Here is a 24,297-nt window from a genome sequence, read left to right on the forward strand (position 1 = left end):
CTTTTACCAGTGCACTCACCATGCTTATCCCAAAGCCGGGGAGGGGTCCACTATTGGTAGACTTCTATAGACAAATATATCTTAAGAATATACATTTTTAAATATTTTCAAAAATGATGGCCAAAAGATTACTGTACAACTTATTGTTCTGGATTTGCTCACCTCCCATCAAGTGGGTTTTGTCTGTAATGAACATTTAGTAAAGGCAATCAGTACAGAAACCGCTGTAATGGCGGTGCCTGCTGAAAATTCTAGAGAGAGAAATAGGTTATTGAGCCTAGACACACAGAGGGTTTCCGATACTGTGGCCTGACCTCATATGCTTAAGGTTCTGGAAAGAGGAGAATTTTATGGAGAGCCACATCTTACATAGAGCAGGCTAGACAGTGTTGGTATATGTAATACCACATTATGCCACATACTACACTACAGAGCAAAGCTGCTAAAAATTGCATTTACATTACTCTTCAATTCTGTACAGTTATCTCCTAGCAGAGGGGACATAAACTAGAAAAGTAAAAAAACAAAAACCCTCCAAGTTATATGACTTATAGAGGAATGAAACAACATGACATAATGATGTTAATGCAACTAGAAATGCTCACTACTAAGAGATATAAACATAATTGTAATGAAGGGGAGTTTCCTATTGAAAGCCACCACCATGCTTCACTGTATGGTTGGTATAGGACTGGCGATGAGCGGTGCCTGGTTTCCTCCAAACATAACGCCTGGCATTGACACCAAAAAGTTCAATCTTTGTCTCATCAGACCAGAGAATTTTGTTTCTCATGGTCTGAGAGTCTTTCAGGTGCATTTTGAAAAACTCCAGCCGGGCTGCCATGTGCTTTTTACTAAGGAGTGGCTTCCGTCAGTCCACTATACCATACAGACCTGATTGGTGGATTGCTGCAGAGATGGTTGTCCTTCTGGAAGTTCTCCTCTCTCCACAGAGGAATGCTGTAGCTCTGACAGAGTGACCATCGGGTTCTTGGTCACCTCCCTGACTAGGGCCCTTCTCCCCCGATCGCTCAGTTTAGACGGATGGCCATCTCTCGGAAGAGTCCTGGTGGTTCCAAACTTCTTCCATTTATGGATGATGGAGGCCACTGTGCTCATTGGGACCTTCAAAGCAGCAGATATTTTTCTGTACCCTTCCCCAGATTTGTGCCTCGAGACAATCTTGTCTCGGAGGTCTACAGACAATTCTTTGGACTTCATGCTTAGTTTGTGCTCTGACTTGCACTGTCAAGTGTGGGACCTTATATAGACAGGTGTATGCCTTCCAAAATAATTTCCAAACAACTGAATTTAACACAGGTAGACCCCAATTAAACTGTAGAAACATCTCAAGGATGATCAGTGGAAACAGGATGCACCTGAGCTCAATTTTGAGCTTCATGGCAAAGGCTGTGAATACTTAGTTTTTTTTTAGGACAATAATGAATTTATTCCATTTTGAAATAAGGCTGTAACATAACAAAATGTGGAAAAAGTGAATCGCTGTGAACACTTTCCGGATGCACTGTACATCTTTCTTTTGGCAGGTTCCGAGAATATTGCAGTACTGAAATTCTACACACAAAAAAAAACAGGATTTTGGTACTTACCGATAAATCCCTTTCTCCGATTCCACAGGGGACACTGGAGTTCAAGACAGTGGGCTATAGACGGTGGTAGAGCAGAGCCTGGCACTTTAAATAATTTAAAAGTGTGACTGGCTCCTCCCCCTCTATGCCCCATCAGCTCCAGTTTAAGAACTGAGCCCGAGAGGAGACGGAGGAAAAAAATGAGGAGAAGGAGAAGACCACAGAACGGAACAAGACCGACTGAAGGAGAACAGTGGAACCCATAACAGGGAACCATGCAGTCACACAACCATATAATGAACCCAACAAAACGGCAGTTACGCAGCGCTGGGCGGGCGTCCAGTGTCCCCTGTGGAATCGGAGAAAGGGGTTTATCAGTAAGTACCAAAATCCTGTTTTCTCCTTCATCCACTAGGGGACACTGGAGTTCAAGACAGTGGGGACGTCCCAAAGCCAACCTCCTGGGTGGGAAGCGTGGAGAACTTGCTAACCCCTCGGCCAAACCGAAACAGGGACCGCCAAGAACAATAGGCCCAGCAGAAGCAGAGGATCAAGTGTCGTTTAGCACAGTAGACAAATACTACTCCTCAGAAAACAGACACAGAAAAACTTCCACAACGTACGCACAGCGGAAGCCAAAAGGAACAGAACGGCTGGCGAGAAAACAACCACAGTTGAGAAGCGACTGAAAATAGACCAAACCAGACAGTTGGTGGTAGAGAGCCCCAACAAAAAACCAGGAGAAGGACAGTAAACGAGAAAAAAAGAAAAACTTGTGAACCGTACTAGAGTCTGCACAGGAATCTGCAACAGCTGCAGACAGCAGAATCCCAGCACCGCTTGTCATAATCGTATAGATAGAAGTATGACAATACCAATCAACAGATACAAAGCTAATCCTGTCCTAAGACTACCAACAAAGAGTATGCAGGGAGGCCAAAGACAATACCGAACAGTCGCCCTGAATGATCCTTGAGGTCCAACTACAATAAGTTGTTAATCAGCGGAAAGGTTAGACCATAGAAGTCTCCAAGGAGTGAAGATCCCAAGGGGCATGAGGCAGAGCGAATACGAGAGGATGGAGACTACAATTCCTTTCAGAGAGTCAGACAGCAGTAGAACCCATACTGAAAACAGGGATAAAAACAGACAACTTCCAACCTGCGTAGTCAGTACTAACTGCCGGCCCGAACATAGGGCCTGATTTAGAGCCGGACGCTCTGACCAGAGCGCTAGCTCTGAATCAGTGCCCTCCTACCTGAAAATGGAGCGGCCTCCTGGCCGCTCGCATAGCTGTGGGTTACCATCCACAGCATATGCGAGCGGCCAAAAAGATGGTCGCAAAGGTCAAGACCATCGCGGCCATCGGGCTTGCGACGAGACCCTCCTGTATGGTCTCGGTGACCGCAAGCCCTGCAGTGATTTTGGCTCTATCAGAGCCAAAATCACTCCCACTGACATCACTAGTGATGTCAGTGGGGCCGGACCCAGACAGTAGGCGTTCCCATGGGAACGCCTCCGTCTGGCAGCCACGCCCCTGGCACGCCCACCAAAGGGGGCGTGCTGTCAGTCACCATCGACAGCACGCCCCCTTTGGTGCGAGACACGGAGCGACAGCTTGGCTGTCGCTGTCCCGGTCTCGCGCATGCGCACGACAGAGCTCCTTCCGTCGTGCGCATACGCATTGGGGTAACATCGACACGCTTGCGAGCGTCCTGCGCTCGCGAGCGGGTCTGAATGACCCCCATAGTGTAGGTACCTATCAGTGTGATAAAAATATCAACAGAAACTGAACCCAACCAGGCCCCCTGCATGGAACATAGTGACTGTCACACTTATGCAAAGATGTGCACTAGCCCAGAGATGCGCTTTGGTTCATAACCCCAACAGATCGCTAATCTCAATGTTCAAACTATGCACCCATACACCAGGGAAACTCTAAAGTGTAGAGCCAACTGATTAAAAGAGCAGATGGCTGCTATGACAGCAGTAAGGGAGATTAACGTTATGTATGTCAGGTTGCATGAAATAGAAGCATCTTCCTAGGCATTAGTGAGGTAAGCTCTTACCTGTGAGCGACCAGACGCCCTCTGGACGCTAAGTAGAATGTCACTGACCTTTTTTTATCACACAGCAACCCGCCACGTTAGGTATAGAGAGTAGCTTCAGTGGGCTAAGACCAATGCTCTACAGCACGGACTTCATTCTGGAGAAGTGCAGTAGAAATTACTGTGGAAACTAGTAAAATTTTAGTGGAGACAAGAAGGTCGGAGAATAGGACTCTAAATTGAGCCTATTCCATTAGAGATGTGTATCAGTATAGCAGTGTTAGATTATACATATACCCCAAAACGGTCTACTAGTGTAAGTATCCTACGTATAATGGTGAAGTGCGTATAATGCCCACCAAGCTAATACAACCCAGGCCTGACCCTGCCTATAACTGCAGGCGGCCCAAGGCCTCATGGTATGAATTGTACCTAAGGGCCCTTTTGAGACTCATTTTATTGAGATTTGCAACAAAAATATGGAGTACCGGAATAGATACGGAGAAGGGTACCTGTACCTAGACATAGACTGCATTGGTTATCCCAAGTAAAGAAGGGATATATCAGTAGTGATAACCCCAGTTAGGGTTAAACAAAAAACAGGTTTTTCCCAATTATTAGGAAATATTTATACAAGTGCACCACTGTAGTTGTAATGACAATAGGTCCCCCTAACGGGTGCCGTAGATATAGACTGAAGGGAACCGGACTATAAACCTCGGAGGGTGTAAGTACCTATCTTTATATACATGTGTGTACATACCAGAAGGCCCCAGGACATGTATAGGGTCCACACTGGAAGCAATGCCCAGGGAATTCTGACTGTCACTGTGTAAGCTGCAGAACATGACTCTAGTTTATAGAGCCACCATATAATAGGAATGGATATAGCCTACAGCTTCTGGTAAACCCAGACGGCTACCCATCCGTGGAATAATAGGTAAACCTAATGAATGTAGAAGTATAAACATAATATATATATATATATATATATATATATATATATATATATATATATTTATACACACACACACAACCCAATCCCTAGGGAGAGATAGTGTAAAGCGGAGTCATTGTACCAACTACCGCATCAGGAGCGTCCAGCCTCCAATCGCAGCATCTTTAGTTATGCTAGGTATGATGTGGTAAGGATAAGAAACGATATCCACATATGCATACGTGTACCCAAGTTTAGTAGGTGCCGATATTTAAAATAGAACATTAGCATAATTAGCGCCATGTAAGGACAAATTCACTCCAGCATGTATATATTCTAAAGCAGGGCTACTATAAAATACAATATATACATACATATATACACGTGGCTTACTTCGATGCCGGGAGACTGCTATTGTGTCGCGTGTGGCCGTCATTCTGTTACGGCATAGGGGCAAGATAGGTTAGCAGCGTGCTGTCCCAGACTGGTGTCGATCCTGGGACGTCTGTTACTGGTGTACTCGCCTTATATATTAGCAGCGTGCTTTAGGTGAGCTATTTAGCTCCAGGTGAACCCGTTTTTCGAAGGGGGAATCAAAAAGATTATCTCAGAAAAGGGGAATCTCAGTTTAGGCAGAGTAGCTAGTACACGATGGGGTAGCTTCCACAGGCTATGATATCAGGCCATTAGATTAAGCTAGGCGCCCTTTGTTATAGAACCAAGGGGCAGTCCGACAGGGGGTAACACCCAGCGCTTGCAAACTCCACACAGTTAGGACCATGGTGGGAATTGAACCCATGACCTCATTGCTGTGAGGCAGTAACGCTAACCATTACACTGTCTGGCAAAATGGCGGGACCGTGTCCCGTCAGCACAGCATATTTAGCCGGGAATACTCCTGTCATACAGTGACAGACATCCCCTTTTATTTGCTGAAGCGCTCCCAACGAGAGGGTCGCGTAGGAGACCAGCGCTAAAGCACTCCCTGCTGCAGGTAGTGCACTGAGCTATACTGCTTGTGTGCAGGTAGTTACTGCTGCCCATAAGAGGGAAGCAGGGGGCGCTATTGTAGTCGCTGGACCGCATTTCCTGAAATACCACGCTGTGTGTGCACAACTGCTATACTCCAGTCAACACAGCACTACTTGCCCCCGTAGTAGAACCGCATAAAAGCGGAGTTGAAGGACCGGCCGGCGCCGATAACACGGAAGGAGCGATCAGGGCTCCTACACAAGTGAGGGGGGCTAAATCAGCATTGATGATGGACTTGCTACTGTAGAGGAGCGGGCATGTAAAGGTTGCTCAGCATAGCCAGGAGCTGCGGGACGCAGCGCCTCCTCCTGTTAGTAGATGAGGAGATCTGCTAATAGCTAAGGCAGTGCTGCATTATGCCTAGCCCGCATACTGAAATGGCGGGCACAGGTCTGTAGCACATGTAGCGTGCGCCAACCGCAGTATCTGGAAAGCCTCCTCCCTGTACAAGCATAGCGCCGCTGGAGTACAGGGCGGGAGGGTGCGCGGTGCAACAGAGACCTCACTGCTGTCAGCACTCAGCATACTAACAGCCATGCTGTTGAGCGGTTAACTATAAGCAGGCCGCCTTAGTGCCACTGGCGCTGAACATACTACAACAGCGCCCACACTTCTGTAAGTGACATGTCCTACAGCGCAATTGTGGGGAAGGGGCAGGAGACCTGGACTCAGCCTGTTTTAGCTGCGGCGGGTCCCATCTTCCAGCTTCTCTCCCGAGCAGAGTCAGCGCTAGCCCACCTCAGGGATGCTGCTGCAGTGCAGAGTACTGAGGGGGAGATACAATGGCGCCGCTGTGTTTATTAGCTCCGCTTTCTGAGCCTAAGCCAGCGCGGTGATTCTTACAGAAAACCACCAGCGCAGCATCGAACAGCCGCGCTGAGCTGATTAGCCCAGCCCCGCTATGCAGCTATAATTTACAGCGGGGCTGTGTCATGTAGACTCCCGTTATGGAAACCCGGACACATGCCGGTGTCAGCAGTGGTGGGTCCTCGCAGGGTCCGATGACTCCATGATGTGTGCCCCCTCCTCAGGGTCACCGGACACAGGCTGCAGAAGCCGTGGCGGTGCCCTTCCCGGCGGCTCCCACGTAGCAGGCAGACTGCCACAGTAAGCAGCCTGCCTGTCCTCAGTGCTTGTTAAAAAACACTAAAAAATTAAAATTCTATGAAAAGGCTGGAGACAGCCTGATGTGCGACCGGCTCTCTCGGGCACATTCTAAAAACCGGGGGAGATGGGGCATAGAGGGGGAGGAGCCAGTCACACTTTTAAATTATTTAAAGTGCCAGGCTCTGCTCTACCACCGTCTATACCCCACTGTCTTGAACTCCAGTGTCCCCTAGTGGATGAAGGAGAAATCGGTGTTAAGATTGTAACCTTAATTACATTACACTTTTAATTGTTATAGTGCATCAGGTAATCACATAAAAGACAAAAAAAACAAAACCTATTTCATACATACATAGATGTCAAGGCGCAGAAAGGGGACGGCCGGAGCTTCACACAGGGAAAGCAGCAGCAGCGAAAGCCCAGTACTCAGTTCCAGCATGTAAAACATATGATTGTGAGCGAAGAGGTATGCAGACAAGGCATTAGGATTCTGGGGGTGTGTGTAAAACTTGTCATTATTCTTGCCCTCCTGAAAAACATCAGAAACACAATTGTGTTATTAGTGCAATAATTTGAACTGGAGAAATGGTGAATAGAACTGGCTGTTACAGAATGACTGGATCTGTGGCCAATTTGGACACACAACTGGAAGACCATATTGGACAGATAAGTTCATTAGGGGGTTTAGCTGTATACCCAGAATTTATGGAATGCAGAAAATCTAGCTGGACTATGACCACATACACAATGCTACTGTTCAATCAGACTTTTACAACTTACTACTCTTTATTTACATGGTGTCTTTCTCCCAGTAGGTCTCAAAACACGTTACATTATTGCAAAGGGTGAGTAAGGTATTTCGGGTGTGCTCAGTTGCTTTTTTAAGTAATCATTCACATCAGACCCTGCCCCACTGGAGTATACAGTCTGAATTCCTAATCACAAACACACACCAATAAGGGTCCATTTTTGTCAGAAGCAAATTAACTTGCCAGTATAGTTTTGGGCTTTGTGGGAAGAAACTCTCAGAAACACAGGAATAACATACAAACTCTACACATACAGAGCCTTGATGAAATAAAAACCCATGACTTCAGTGCTACGTGGCAGGCCGATGTCCACTCGTGGTGCATCCTCACAAACACGAGAACAACATACAAACTCTACACATACAGGGGATGACTCAAATGTTTTTTTGGTTGTGCTAATTAATGAGCGCCCAGTTTGCTATTCAATTGTTCTGGGCGCTCATTAATTATCTCCCTCTTCACCGCCTAAAAGACGAGGTTTAGCCGTCTAAGGCCCGTATTCAATTTTAGGCGAAAAGCCGGAATCAGCGAAAAAGTTTCGCCAATGACATCATTTCGCCAGGTGGAAAAGTATCGCCGTATTCAATTTGCAAGACTTTCCGCCTAGGCGGAAAGTCAATGCAATGTAATAGGTGGAAAAGTTTCGCCTATGAATAGCAGGCGGAAAAAAGTGCAGAATTGGGGTTTTGGGGTGCAATTTTGCGGGAACCCCCGTGCAGCCTTCAGACAGTCCCCCAAAGGTAAACTGTGTCAAAAAACTTAACACCCCCAAAAAATCACTTTGAATTAGGGGGTGAAAAAAAAAAAATGTTGGGGGGACAAAGTTCAAAACTAGCGAACTAGACTCTGGCCTAGACCCAAGTATGCCCCAGGTGTTGTGGTGGATTTTTCAAAATTTTTTAAAAACTTAACTTTAGCAACTTTTAAATATGCTGGCCCCCATTTTCAAGTACCCCAAATTTGCTGGGATAAGTTATTTTCTGTAAAAAAAACACCTGAATACTATTCTTCACCACTTGTACAAAAACGCTATTTAGCAGCTATTGAGGCCGTTTAAAAACACCAAATACCTTCAGCAAGCCAAATCGGGGGTAACCATAGCTAACCCCCATGTCAGAGCATCTTTTGGGGGGAGTCAGGCTGATTTCACCCAAATCTGACATAACTTTCCGCTTGTTGAAGTTTCGCCGGGTCCCGTTTTCGTGTACTTTCAAATTGAATACGGGGACACGCGAGTACGAGCGCGATACTTATAAGCAAAAAGTCCAGGAGACGGAAAAGTATTGCGGGTCCGCTCAAACTGAATATGGCTCAAAAACGGCTAAACCCGTCTTAATTTCTGGTTAGGGCGCGCTATCTGCGGTTAGCGTGCCTAAACCAGGGTGTTTCAGACACATTTCTGCTCACGCCGTCCTGAGTGCGTGCAGAATTGCAGGCGCCGTTGGCTATTGCGCCCTGACAGAGCAACAATTGAATTGCTCTGTTGGGCGTCTTAAAAGAAAAAGCCGCCGGTCAAACATTTCAATCGCCCCCACAGAGCCTTGCTGGTAATAAAAACCCATGACTTCAGTGCTATATGGCAGGGCGATGTCCGTCGTGGTGCACCTTTTTTTTTTTTTTTTAAAGATCTGTTTATTTTGGATTTGCAAAATCAAGTGACAGAAAAAATAGAAAATGTTACAGGCAGATATCAATAACAGTAAATCACAATGTGCAATAGTTATATAGAGGTAACATGGAAAAAGCAAACTGGTGTATAGATTTAACCACTAAACATACATTAGGGAAGTATAATTATAGTCCCAGTTCGAATAACAATTGTATAACACTGCAAAAATAGATATCTGGATCAAAACACAAAAACAACAGCAAAAAATACAAATGTTAGTAAAAAGGAGGGGAGGTGGAGGAAGAGAGAAAGGCAGCGTTGCAGTAGAATCAATGAAGAGAGAATATGTGGTCAATATCAGGGTGTCCCCTGAGCATACATACTATATATAGGACTATAGGAAGATCCAGGTTTACAATTGATCAAAAGGAACTCCTATACATAAGAATTTCCGTATCAAGATAACGGTCTGTGTAAATACCAGGAGGTAGTCTCAAACACCTTCAAAATCTGAGCTTGTGTAGGGGAGATGAGTGATTCAATATATGCGCCCCATTTTTTATAAAAGGATGTAACCCCTGCTTCCAGCGCAGGGAAAACTGCTCATCACGTGGTGCACCTTTGTATGCACCACGACGGATTACAGCTGCAGCCAGTGGGCATCCCTAGACAGCCCCATTGGCTGCAGCATTAGTATAGGTCACAGTACCGGCTGCGATAGAAGTCACAGCTGCTACTGTTTAGAGTCCACCTCTGAATCAGGACCACAGACAATGTCCAGAAATCACATTCTCTACCGTGTATTTGTGATGTTCTACACCAGCATCGGAAGCATACGGTGACATAGCTGAAATGGGTAATAGATATAAACATCACATTGATGCTACAAAGAAATACAGTGATAGGGAGGAGAATATAATGCATACCTCTGGTGTAAGAAGACAGGGAAAAAGCTTTATTAACTGAAGTTAATTATTTGCTGAGTGTTAAGTACTGCACTTTGCTCAGAAATTTTATTTCTGCAAGAATAAACTCGGCATTCCAGATTGTGGAATATTATGGTGTAGGGCAGGGGTCAGGGAACTTTTTTACCTTTTACCCCAAAATATATTTAGCTACGCAGATGTTACCCCCTTGATTTGAAAGGAAGGAAATCCTATAGTAGTGCCCCCATATAATGCCCCTGTAGTAGTGCCCCCATAGTTATGCCGGTATGCAGTCAGGAAGCCGGCGAACCTAATCCCGACAGCCGGCTTCCCGACTGCTTTATCCCGGCGAGGGTTAAATGACAGGCGTCTAAATCTAGACGCCTGTCATTTTACTGACGCCGGGAGACCAGCGCCCGGCATCCTGATCGAAGTGATGCCGGCCGCCAAGCGCGGACAGCAGTGGAGGGGGGAGGGTTAGGGCTCCTGGGTGGGATTTAGGGTTAGGCACCCCCCACGGGAGGTTAGGATTAGACATCCCCCCGGGGGACTTAGGTGTAGGCGGCGGGGAAGGGGGGGTTAGGTTTAGGCACTTAGAGGGGGGATTAGGGTTAGGCACTGGGGGGAAGGTTAGGGTTAGGCACCCCTAAGGAGGGTTAGGGGAGGGAATTAGGTTAGTGAATACTTACCATAGGGACGATCGGGATTTTCACCCATGTCGGGATTCCAACCGGCAGACAGGCGGTAAATCATACAGATTCCGTTATGCCCCTGTAGCAGTGCCCCCATAGTTATGCCCCTGTAGCAGTGCCCCCATAGTTATGCCCCTGTAGTGGCGCTTGTAAAAAAACAAAACAAAAACACTTACCTTAATCCCCGCTCCTGCATCCGCCGCCGTTCTGTCTGCCCGGCTGCTCCTTGGAACTATGGGAGAGACGTGCTACATCCATTAACTTCAGGAATTTCAGTTTTACCCCATGTGGGGTAATTTACCCCAGTTCCCCGACCACTGGTGTAGGGTCTTCACTGGTAGACATAGTAACTGCAGAAATAATTATGGCCTCTGCTATTCTATATGTCTCCAAAACAGTGTGTGTTTGTTTTATTATTTTATTCATTCATTTATCAAACTAAGCAAGTTTCCTCCATTCAAAGCAAACAAGTTACACAAAGATAGTGTAAAGAAAAAATAATGAAACAAGGGAGACAGATTCTTCCAAATATCAATTCCAAAAACTGTATTTGGATCCTAGAAATATACATTTCTGTAAAATACGTATTTGTAGACTACTTAAGATCATGTTACAAAAGTAGATCTTTATTATGCCCTAATAACAATAAATAGGAGAAACGATTGCCACTCTATCACTGTCTTACATCGCAATAGTCATAAGAGTTGTCTGAGGTTGTCTGATTCTGTGTCAGGGAAATATGTTACCTGTCATCTGATTGTTAAGGCCCCCATACATCAGGCATCCGATCTCGCGATCCTGCGATCACATACGCCGATCGGAAATGGCGACCGCCGGCCATCGATGTGCCACGATCCATTATAGGATCCGTGAAATTCTACATATTGAATTTCACCAATGTGATCACAATCATTATTTTTTTTAACGTGAACGGCATATCTGTGAAATCCTACATGTTGGATTTCACCAATCCTGCGATGTCGGGTTGTAGGAACGCATTCATCCGTTGCTGATGTATGGGGGCCTTAAGATAGTCATGACGACAGCAGAGAGCAGGATTCTGGAGCTGCTGCGATTTCAAGTAGTTAGCAGTCAAATTTAACGTAGCAATGATATTCGTCTTACTAAACATCGGAGTTTTAAAGTTGACTGCAGTGCTAAGTTGAAAAATATCTGCAGTTTCAGCATCCCAAACCCTACTGCATTTATCTCTAAGGGACTGCAAATAAAAATCAGCGAGTCCGGAGCTACCATAAGTGCAGCATAAAGGTGCACTTACTCACACGGGTGAGCTAATTGAATCAACCCCTAATACTGGGAACACACTGCACAATCCTGGATCGTGGCTGACGGCATGACCGACGGAACGGTATGTTGACCGGCCGTACACACTAATCGATATATCATGCAACAACACAATATATCGTTAAGTGGCGACATCTAGGAGCATGGTGTCGTTCAAGATATCTTCTGATCGGCCTGCAGGCCGATTAGAAGATGTGATGAACGTCCCGCGGAAGAGCGTAATAGTCAGTACACATCAGATGTGCCCGATATGTTGACCCGATCCGCCATATCAGATGAAATATCGGCTCGTGCGTACCCAGTTTAAGACTCTTACAGTGGCTTCATCCGGTTACGAGGGGAATCCAGCCACCCTGAACCAGGCAAGCACCAGGAAATTCTACAATTTATGTCACTACGTTATGAATGATGCAGTAGAGAAAGCTATTTAGGGTATTTTTTTATAGCTTCTGAAATAGCTCTGAGGTCCCTCACCTGCAGTGCAACATGGTTTTGCCAAAGTGAAAATTGCTCCTCTTTTTAAATTTTTTTTTTTTTACATTTCCCCAATTTCATCTATGAGGACACACTGCGGCCAATCCCGATTACTTGGTAAGGTGCTCTGCTATGGCACAGGGTGTGTGTCCGAGAATTATGCAGGACAGCTACATGGACAATAGCAGGATCTTTAAATGTATTCAAAATGCAAACTTATATTGCAAGTGTAAATTACACCCACCTGTATAAACTGACAATCCTTTAGCTATTTAGCCAATGAATAAATCTTTATTAATGGACTTTTTCCTTTAAAATAATATTAATTGAATTAATATTTGTTTCATTTTAATATTTATGTGTAAATGTATTAGTGTGAGTTTGACAAATGTGCGAGATTCCTGCTAGATCCCAGCAAGATAGGATTCGTCATATGTAATAGAATGCAGAGGGTGCCTGTCGAAGTCAGACACAGCTTGCTATTATACACACCCATAATTTAACTGTATAAATTAGGTTCCCCTGGTCCAGAGTGTAGTAGCTGTAATCTACCGGTCATCTGGTGACGACTATACTCTGGATCCAGGGAGCGCATGCGAACGAATGTATACTGGTTTGTAACTCTGACCTTTTTTCCTGAATTGTTTTATACCACTGTATAACTTGTGATAATAATGTTATATCCTTTTAATAGAATATTTACCTTTGTCCGTTGGGCCACAGAAACTGGTGTGTGCGTTCACTTGTTTTCACCTAAGATTATTATACTGTGATCTATATATTGCACTGTAATTCACATTGTGTTTTGATACGAAGATAGCGACTATTACGCATACTGGTGGTGTTACAATAAGGGAAGGTATTGCGTATGTGTCACACGTTGCGTACACTGTGCATCCACATTTGCGTATCGCCATATGCAAGGTGCGTACACTTGGCGTCAACGGCCGTAGAGAGATTTAAATAGGATTCCACATGCCTTAGGCAAGGTTTTGTCTGGTGCCCCCAGCAGAAAATCCCAGGTCCTCCCCTTACAGCACCCCTCTCAGCACACTGCTGTAACTAAAGAGAAAAAGGACAGGTTTTAGGTCAAAGTTCATTATACCTCCACCTCAGAAGGCATTCTACAGGGCAAAATTCTACCCTCACAGCACTCCTCTTCCCTTATTGCACAGCACCTGTACCCCCGACAGCACAGATTACAGCACAGCATCCCTCGCCCAGCACGGCACCTCTAACAACACAGATTACAGTACAGCACCCATCACCCACTACAGTACCCCTCTCCCAGTACTGCACAGATTATAGTACAGCACCTCTTGCCCAGCACAGATTACAGCACAGCACCCATCACCCCTCACCCAGTACAGTACCCCTCTCCCACCACCCATCACAGATTACAGAACAGCACAGATTACAGCACCCCTCACAGCACAGATTATAGTACAGCACCCATCACCCAGTACAGCTTCCCCGACAGCACAGATTATAGTACAGCACTTCTCGCCTAGCACAGATTACAGCACCCATCGCCCCTCATCCAGTACAATGCCCCTCTCCCAGCACCCGTCACCCAGCAACCCTCGCCCAGCACAGCACCCCTCATAGCACAGATTATAGTAAAGCACCCATCACCCCTCATCCAGTACAGTACCCCTCTCCCAGTACAGCACAGATTAAAGTAAAGCACCTCTCGCCCAGCACAAATTATAACAGCACTCATCACCCCTTACCCAGTACAGGTACAGTACTCCCAGCACCTGTCACCCAGAAGATTACAGCACAGCACCCCTCATAGCACAGATTACAGTATAGCACCCATCACCCAGTACAGTACCCCTCTCCCAGCACCTGTTACCCAGCACAGAACAGATCACAGCACAGCGCCCATCACCCCTCACCAAGCATGGCACAGTCAGCAGCCATCACTCACAGCACAGGCATAACCCCACACCCTACCTACTCCCCATATGTCTTTATCTTCCCCCTTCCATAGCAGTGTCATCAGCCCCCACTCCTCATGTATATCTGTCTCCCATTCCCCGCATAGCAGTAACTATTATCAGCTCCCTGAGCCCCTACTCCCCATATGTCTTTGTCTCCCCCTCCCATAGCAGTGTCATCAGCCCCCACTCCCCATATGGTCTGCCTCCCCTCATCCAGCTCTTACCTTTATGCTGTGTCTAGCAGCAGCTCTGCGGGTGTTGCCTGGCTTCTCCTCTGCACAGCTAGATCCCCTTCCGTCCTCCTCTGCACTCTGCAGCAGCTGCCAGCCAGCGAAAGTGAAACTAAACACCTGCCTGTGTGAGAAGTGTCCTGCTTCTACTGTCTCCTGACTGGCCGCACCGAGCCAGCTCAAAGAGAAAAAAAATCTACATCTGGCCCTGGGCTTGGGATGCCCCTAGGCATTCCAGTTGCCCCTAGGCATTTGCCTATAATGCCTATGTCTAGGGCCGGCCCTGATAGAATGTGAATACATTCTAACCCGAATCTCGCTGCGACACAACACGCCCTCCAGATGTCTCTCATGTTAACCATACAACTGGCCAGATGTAATAGGCAGCGATTTGTTAACACACCATAAACTCAGGAGAATAACTTGCCAAACAATAGACTGTTCTGAAGCCAGCGAGCTTGATGAAATCTGAAATTTACTGTAAGTCCTATTAGCTCACATAAGTGGCCTACTTAAACTAGAGATGAGCAATTCGGTTTTGGCTAGGATCTTCCCGCCTAGTTTGGATCTCAGAACGAGGTAAAACGTCATCTTTCATGGACATCTGTGCAAAGATGTCCGTGAATGATGAAGTTTTGCCTCATTCTGAAATCAGAACTTAAGTCGCGTATCCACTAGCAGATACCGGCACGTCAGTAAGATTACAAAATCATAAGCGTACAGTCGTTCCCCTTCCCCCTGCAGTGCCTACACTGAACGCTTGATCGTTCAGGGTAGGCACATTAATCATCTCTGAACATGGGCAAATTGTCGTTATCGGCAGATTGACCAGTATGTTCAGCAGATGATTGTCGGAAACGGCCAGCGGGAGCGCACATCGTTGGTCGTTTGCGACATAATAGTGCCCGACTTGTGCATGATTACTGAGCGATTCTACGATTACGATGTCGTAATCGTGCAATCACTCAGTAAAATCACGTAGTGGATACGCGGCTTTAGGGGGAAGATCCGCATCCAAGCCAAAACCAAACCGCTCAGCTCTAGTTTAAACACATTCAAAGACTAAAGAAATAAGCTCGCAACCAATTATACTACAAAAAAATCAACTATTGTTATGTTTTAATGTTAACAATTTTATTTTAAATACATTTTCAAATATAGTACTATAGTACAACTATTCTTCATGTAAAATGCTGTAATTAATCATAATCAAAATTATCTTTTGATAAAGGTCTGAAAAAATCAAGACCAATGGGTTAATTTTGTATTAATTGGCAGACGCAGTGTAACGCATGTTATGCTGCTGTTACATTTTTCAGTCAAGCACAATTTTTGTGCTAATTTTTTTTTTTATAAGTGTTCTATATGTTTTTTTTTTTTAGCAAATGAAAGAATACAGAATTTAATCATGCACCTTTAATGTTTAATAAAAAACAAATGTAATATACCTGCAAAAGAAAATTTTTTAAATCACACAACAGATTTCATTCTTGTATTTTCAACGCTCCTTATGCTGAGCATACACAATACAGTTATCTGTCAGATATCTGTCCAATCTAGCTGGTTTGGAATGAAAACCTGGTAATGTATGAGAGCAAATGACATTCTACCATATGGTCCCAAACACATGAAAAAGGACAAAAACAATTGTTCAAATTGGTTAAATATGTTTGATTTAACTAAATTTGTCTGGACAACCATTTTGTCTGTTTTCCAGTGTTCATGAGCAAATGGTCAATTACCATTTGCTCCCATACATTACCAGATTTTCATTCCAACCAGCCAGATTGGACAGCTATCTGACAGATAATTGTATAGTGTATGCCCAGCATTAGCAACTGAGACTCTTCAAATTCCTCTCCTCTGTCCTTCTTCACCCATCTCCTCCCCAAAGCTCTCAAAGTTAAATATGCACAAACAAGGCTTATAGAGGGTAAATGAGATCTAATTCACTCCACATCCATCTCCCAGTGCATAGGATTGTTTCTGTCAGAAAAAGCCCCTATGTTTATCTTGTGCAAACACATTGGAAGTCGTGGGAGATTAACATTGGTAGCTTCTTAATTACAGCCTATAGCATCCATCAAAATGCTACGTATTCTCCCACCAAACTCGCAGCCAGCCTAGGCGTGTACAATCATGCACCAAACTCGCAGCCAGCCTAGGCGTGTACAATCATGCACCAAACTCACAGCCAGCCTAGGCGTGTACAATCATGCACCAAACTCACAGCCAGCCTAGGCAGTACAATCTCGCATCAAACTCGCAGCCAGCCTTGGCAAGTACAATTTCCCAAACTCGCAGCCAGCCTAGGCGTGTACAATCTCACACCAAACTCGCAGCCAGCCTAGGCGTGAACAATCTCGCACCAAACTCGGAGCTAGCCTAGCCGTGTACAATCTTGCATCAAACTCGCAGCCAGCCTAGGCGTGAACAATCTCGCACCAAACTCGCAGCCAGCCTAGGCGTGAACAATCTCGCACCAAACTCGCAGCCAGCCTAGGCGTGTACAATCTCCAAAACTAGCAGCCAGCCTAGGCGTGTACAATTTCGCACCAAACTTGCTTCCTATTCCATTCACCCCATACAGTTAAATAATTGGGTCCCTACTACTCAGTCTAGAAAAAGATCTTATTGTATTTTATTTTTTTTAAATGTGACTCCTGTACATGTGAAATATCCTTTTTTACCCCCTAATCTAAATTTAATTTTAGGTCAATAAACAGTAAGGATTTATGGGAAATAGTAATACTCTCATAAAGGATATGAAAGTATTCTAACAGGCATCAGGGAAATATCTGAAGAAAAACACAAAACAAGAACTACAGGCTGTAGCCAAAATACTGGTGATCAGAGGAATAAACCTCAAACCAAAAAACATGATCAATGTAACAACATTTTCTTCTGGTAACAAATCCTTAGTAATGGTGCATACACACGGTCAGATTTTCCTTCAGATCTGAACGATAACTACTTAAAAAATCGTTCATATCTGAAGGAAAATCTGACATACAGTATCTGACATGTCTGAACGATGAACTAGCGTTCCCGCTAGGCTGTTTTAGCAGGGCGCGGCGCCCTGCCCTCCTTCTGGAGGGCAAAAAGCACCATGCCCTCCAGGAGGAGGGCAAAAAGCGCCCTGCCCTAACAGCCCGCGGGAGCCGTTCTCACCCGCGGGACGCAGTGTCCCGTGGGTGGACAAACATGCAGTGATCCGGTCACCGCCGGAGAATAGACGCCGGGCGCATGCGCCCGGCATCTATTCTCCCTTTCTGCAGCGCTTGGGGGCTGCCCGGCATGTCCGTAAGCGCCGGGCACTCCCCCAAGTATGACGAAAAGGGGACGCGTCTTATAGACACGCCCCCTTTTCGGCGTGCACACAAGATTGCCCTCTCTAGCTCCGGCGCCCTGCCTGCCGCCGGAGCTAGAGGGAACACTATGAACGATGCGTGTTCCTGATGGTCAGATAATGATATCTGACATCTGATGTGTTTGCAGTCAGATTTGGATGATTCCAATCATTTGAATGCAGTCAAAAATCGTTCATAGTTCAAATCGTTGATCAAATCGTTCATCTGACAGTGTGTATGCTCGATAATGATCAGATCTGTTTTAATCATCATGCTGTTTAGGACATGTTTTGTTGTGATATTGTTGTTTCTCTGGTCACAGAACTTAAAAGGAAATAGAAGGACAAAAAGGAGAAGTGATTTTTTTTGGATTGGTTTCTGAGCACTCAAGTGATTTATTATATTATTAATAGAACATTTAGTCATTCTTCTAAGTCCCTGCCACACTGGAGTTTGTAGTCTGGCAGAACATATAAACTCCACACCGATTTTACCCAGGTCAGAATTTAAACATGGGCCAAAACTGTTGGGCAGCAATAATAACCAGTGTCCCACTATGCTGCCCATCATTAGTGGTCTTCTATAAAACAAGACCACATTGTGCCAAAGTCTGCACCCTTGCACAGAAAAAAAAAAAATCAACAATAAGTTTACATTATGGTTAATATATTTTTGACAAATATTCAAAGGAGAACATTTAATAAGACTTCTAAAAAGGAAAAGGGAGTGAGTGCATTTAGCAACCAATCAGATTCTAATTCTAATTAACAGACCGTCCAACATGACCCCTTAAGCGGGCCATACATCTTCGGCCCAATTCCCCATTCTACTGACACCGATCAGAGATCAAAAACGCAGATTAGCGAACATCAATGATCGCCAATCTGTTGGGAAGTCGGGGAAATTCAACATGTTCAAAATCCCTGACTCGCTAATTCTAAACTTATTCGGGTCAGAATCGGGGAAACGCAATTGTCCAACATATTGGATTTCCCTGATCCCCCAACCCCAGCATCGCTACAACGGGGAATTGCCCCAATACAAGTTAGGCCCCCCATACATCAGCAATCTGAAAACCACAATTGAACAATTTGAAGATGTATTGCCCGATCTTAGGATTTCCCAATCGAGCAATCTGCACCCATACACTACAGATCTTTTTCAGTGATTTGTAGATCGATTGCAGCAAACACAGATCTGGCAATCTTGAAAGGCCCATCATTTTGCTAAAAACGGTCTGCAAATCTGCTGATCATGTCCATACACTAGCAATCTACAGCCCCAATCCATCTGTGAAATCCAACATGTTGGACAATCTGATTAAACAATTCCAATCACTTTTTGGTTGCAATCTGCGATCTGTGAAGCCCATACATTGCAGATTTTTATACGCAATCGATTGCAAATTGCACGATTGCTGCAATCCATCTCTGATGTATGGGGGCCTTTAGATGTATGGGCCCTATTCCTCAGAGATGGATTGCAGCAATCGTGCAATTTGCAATCGATTGTATATAAAAATCTTTCCCTTTTTCAATCGATTTCAGATTGCAGAATAGCCACAATCGATTGAAAAAGGGAAAGATTTTTATACACAATCGATTGCAAATTGCACGATTGCTGCAATCCATCTCTGATGTATGGGGGCCTTTAGGTACAAAAAGCTCCTGGACTTCCCACTTAATTTATGATTGTAGTCACCTGTGTTGAAAACACCATTCTCATAAATTACTTATGCTGGGCATACACTATACTATTATCTGTCGGATATCTGTCCAATCTGGCTGGTTGGAATGAAAATCTGGTAATGTATGGGAGCAAATGACAATCATCCATTTGCTCACAAACACTGGAAAACAGACAAAAATGGTCGTTCTGACAAATTGGTTAAAACAAACGAATTTAACCAATTTGAATAATTGTTTTGTGTCCGTTTTCCAATGTTTAAGACCATATGATCAACTGTCATGTGCTCCCATACATTACCAGGTTTTCATTCCAACCAACCAGATTGGACATTTATTTAGTATAGTGCAGTGGTTCTCAAACTCTGTCCTCAGGACCCCACACAATTCACATTTTCTAGGTCACCCAGCAGGTGCACTGATGTGTTCGTTACTCACTGACACATTTTAAAAGAGCCACAGGTGGAGGTAATTATTTCACTTGTGATTCTGTGAGGAGACCTTGAAAACATGCACTGTTTGGGGTTCTGAGGACCGAGTTTGAGAACCTGTGGTACAGTGTTTCTCAACCACGATTCTCAGGACCCCTAACAGCTCACATTTTCCAAATCACTAGCAGGGGCACAGGTGTACTGACTGACTGTCATATTTTAAAGATCCACATGTGACCTGGAAAACATGAACTGTTTGGGGGCTTGAAAACAGAGTTTGAGAACCCCTGATCTAGTACATTCCAGAAAATAACTATAATCCGATTGGTTGCTATGGACAGCACCTCCATGTTTCCATAGATACTTTAGACAGTCTACCCCATACTGTCTGATACCAGCCATCCAGCTGTCCTCCAAGTGTCACAAATAAAATCAGGGCTGCCCAAGTGTGTGGCACTATATAACTAAATACTTAGGAAATAAGTCAATGAAGAATACTAGTCTTTATATTATGGCCACATTATATTTAATGGGATTAATCCTGTGAACATGTATTAATAACATACCTGTGACCCTCCCCATAACAGAACAACACTTTGCTAACCTGGAGGTAAATGGAAGCTTCCTGATATCTGGTCTCCCAGGATTGATCTAAATCCTCTGGCACATGTACTTGCTCCATGGTGTCTGTGTGGCAGTCATAGCCATCTGTGGCTGCAAGTGAAGTTTCAGAGACGATTACACACCACAAAAAGGGAACCGAGGCATGCAGTCTAGTAATGCATACCGCTATGTTACACATTAATAGAACATGCTTTTTAAACAGTTATACCTCTAATGAGAAAAACTCATTTATCTAACAATTTGTTTTAAATTACCTGAAAATACAGAAAAATGAAAGCTTATATACCGGGAAAACATTTGTAAAACAATGACTCTTTGAAGTCCTTGCAAAAAACAAACTATTTTATGTATCTTGGAATTGTAGAACACATGAGCAGATTTGGATAAAAGAAAAAAAAATCCACCCTTGTGTTTAGACTGCACTTTCATGACAAGGTTATCCGGGGAGAAAATAAAATGAACCTTGATTAAACACCCACGACCACTAACAGCTGCCAATATTTGCTAAAAGGTCCCTAGGAAACTGATGGTGGTGCTTTCATTTACTTCTATGACGGAATATAAATATATATTTCCCTTCACACTTCCTTGCTTAGTTATGTTCATACATACTCACAGCGATTCTTTCAAGCAAGGTGTCATTTTAAAACAAACTAGAGCTCCTCTACACATGGTGCACAATGCCCAATATGAAATAGATTCAAGTGTGGATCCATGAATCCATTGCTGAGCACTGATTGCGGCACAAGACGTTGAGTACCGCCTTCCCCGGAGTGAGTGTATGTACATATTATAACACACACATACAGCAAATTTTTACCTAAATGCAGTGTTATTGTTACATCATGCCACTACACTTAAATAAATATATAAGCCTCTGTGAGTGTAATTACACGTTGTAACAATATATGGGGTCAATCCAATTCCACGCAATGGTACTCAAGGTGCGAGTCATCACGGCAACAGGCACACTTGCCGGTAGCCGTAATTCGCATAAAAGTGCTTCCAGCCCCATTGTCCTCTGAGCAAGATAATGCAAATTTGGGCTTAGAGCTGGCTGCGACAGGTGCGAGATGCAGTGCCGCATACAGCGTTTTAACGTCGTTGCAACGGAAACTCGCAACCTTCGCATGGAATTGGATTGACCCCTCAGTTGGATGCAATATCCTTTCACCATAGGGGATGAGCAGTAATATGATAAAGTTTGGAACGAGGATAAATCTAAAGACATGGAATAACATTCACTAGTGCAATTATTTGAAAAATACGCAGACCAGACATTAATTAAATTGCAAACTGGGTGGAAAAACAACATTCATTTGTTCTGGGAACTTTGATAGACAGACTATATTAGGCATAAATAGACAACTCACCTAATGGCACATCACTGTTATTGTCCCCAGCAGGAAGGTCAGGGCAACCTCCATTTTCCTCCAAAGTTAGTAAGAGTGGCTCATCATCTTCTGGCTTTCCAGCCATTCCCAAGTACTTCCAGCAACCCTATCTCAAGGGTCTGGATAACTGGTGACTATGTGACTTTCATCTGTGATCTATGCCATTCATCCGACAAGAGTGGAATAATGCTGAGTGTCACGCATGGAGAAAAGCACTCTTCAATGAGATAGCCTGCAGACTAGCACCTTCATTGCCTCAAGTAATCAAGTGCTGCAAATAATACAATTATTTTAATATGAACAATAGCCATGGAATCAAGTAGTTTATAAAACTATGAATAGTACCTTTCACTATCATTTCATGTATGCATTAATAAGGTTGTCTTCGCTCCATTTACAGATCTACATGCCCACACAATTCCAATGTAAGATTTTTTTGCTCCATATTTACCAACTGTCCCACAACATTTATTAGTCCCCAGGAAAAAGGGTTTTGGCTTTGAAACTATGGGCTATATTTACGAAGCAGCGGCTATTGTAAGTTGACGTTTCTCAGTGTGTTGGAGCTGAAACTTTAAATCAGCCCTAACATTCAGTGTAAAGCATGCCAGGCTTTACACTGAATGTTAATGATGCTTTAAATTTTCAGCTCCAACTCGCCAAGAAATGGCGGCTTACAAAAGCCACCGCTTCGTAAATATAGCCCCATATGTGTGTAAGGACATAAAGCCAACATTTACACTGCAAGCACAGATATCTAGCACCTGTAAGACACAAAAGGTGTGCTGCAACTCATTTAAGGCTTGTACTGCCATTGTTAATGTTTCATCTAAAATTACATTAAATTGAACTCATTTATTTTTAGATTTTAGAAATTTACAGATCTATCAGCAAAAATATATAACATTACCATATCTAAATATCCATCATATCAACTAAACACTAGCTCACAATTTGTATGTTCTTCAAGACAGTATTTCCCACCATCGAAGAACTCAGTGAAGTCATTCCACTAATCTAGAATTTGGAAGCTACAATAAATCATGTACAGTGTATCAACTAGGAACCTTAGGTAAGTGAGAACTGGATTTCTCTAGCGGTGCATGTAAATTGGATACAAGTCATACAAACTTCATATCTCTATGTCCATCTGGTAAACCTCAATTCTTCTACAACAGATAGATGTCTATGATACCACACCTGCTCCATCATGCACGTGTCACTTTTTCTCCATGTCAACAGAATTTAACAGGCAAACTTGATATTTCTACATTGATATGTACATCACATCATTGTCCTGCCTGCCCCATTTCTACATGCTGTCCATAGCAACCAATCAGCTTCTAGCTATTCTTTTATCAAATACATTCTATCAAATTTAATGGGTAACATATCATCTTTAAAAGGTTTGTTTCACATTTAAATGTCCTTCACATAAGCATATGATCTCTAGCTACATCAGGCAAATGTCACAGACTGTCTGCGTCTTCTCCACTATTACATTCCCAGCAAATATTACACCTTCTCTACACATCCATCATGTCATTGTGGTAAGTAGACTCTTCATTTTGCCATGCCAAATTAATGTCGTATTATTTGAGTAAACATTTCAGGTACACACTTAACAATGTGTACCCAGCACGATGTCGTCCGCAGCGGGTCCCGATGGGGATGCCGTCATCGGCGAGTGCGTACACACTTGCCAATGCCGGCAGCGAAAAAACAACAGTGGGGGCCATGCTGCCCGCTGACGATATCGCCTGGCGATGTTGCTGATGGCGCGCAAGAGCACGCATCGTCAGCAACAATGCAGGTCGGACATATCGCCGGATCGGACATATCGTCTAGGGTATACCCATAAATCCTGGATACAAAACCATCAGACCACTTGCCCTGTGTCTACTGTATCAAGAGTGATCAAACAAGAATCGCCGGAAAGATGCTCTCATTCTAATGCCAGGGAAACTTGTACTCACTTTGGGGTCTATGTACTAAGCAGTGATAAGTGACAGAGTGAAAAGTGATATGTCTGTGATAAGTGCCAGCCAATCAGCTTCCAACTGTCATCTCACAGGCTGTGTTTGAAAAATGACAGTTGGGAGCTGATTG

At 44.1% G+C, this 24,297-nt stretch overlaps 1 protein-coding gene across 2 annotated transcripts in view; it reads right to left on the bottom strand.

The window, feature by feature from the left end:
- The window catches only part of TPCN1 (two pore segment channel 1), an 83,430-nt gene that overhangs the window by 58,541 nt on the left and 592 nt on the right, over positions 1-24,297 (bottom strand). For both annotated transcript variants that reach the window (XM_088443489.1, XM_088443488.1), the window contains exons 2-4: positions 22,168-22,459; positions 20,775-20,884; positions 7,066-7,242 (exon numbers count right to left, since the gene is read on the bottom strand). In XM_088443489.1, coding sequence (XP_088299615.1) covers positions 7,066-7,242; positions 20,775-20,884; positions 22,168-22,273 — 393 coding nt within the window. In that variant the 5' untranslated portion in view covers positions 22,274-22,459. The remainder of the gene's footprint in view (positions 1-7,065; positions 7,243-20,774; positions 20,885-22,167; positions 22,460-24,297) is intronic.

The sequence above is a fragment of the Taudactylus pleione genome, unplaced genomic scaffold (genome assembly GCF_031769625.1).
Source record: "Taudactylus pleione unplaced genomic scaffold, aTauple2 ptg000330l, whole genome shotgun sequence".
In the NCBI taxonomy this organism is placed as follows: domain Eukaryota; kingdom Metazoa; phylum Chordata; class Amphibia; order Anura; family Myobatrachidae; genus Taudactylus; species Taudactylus pleione.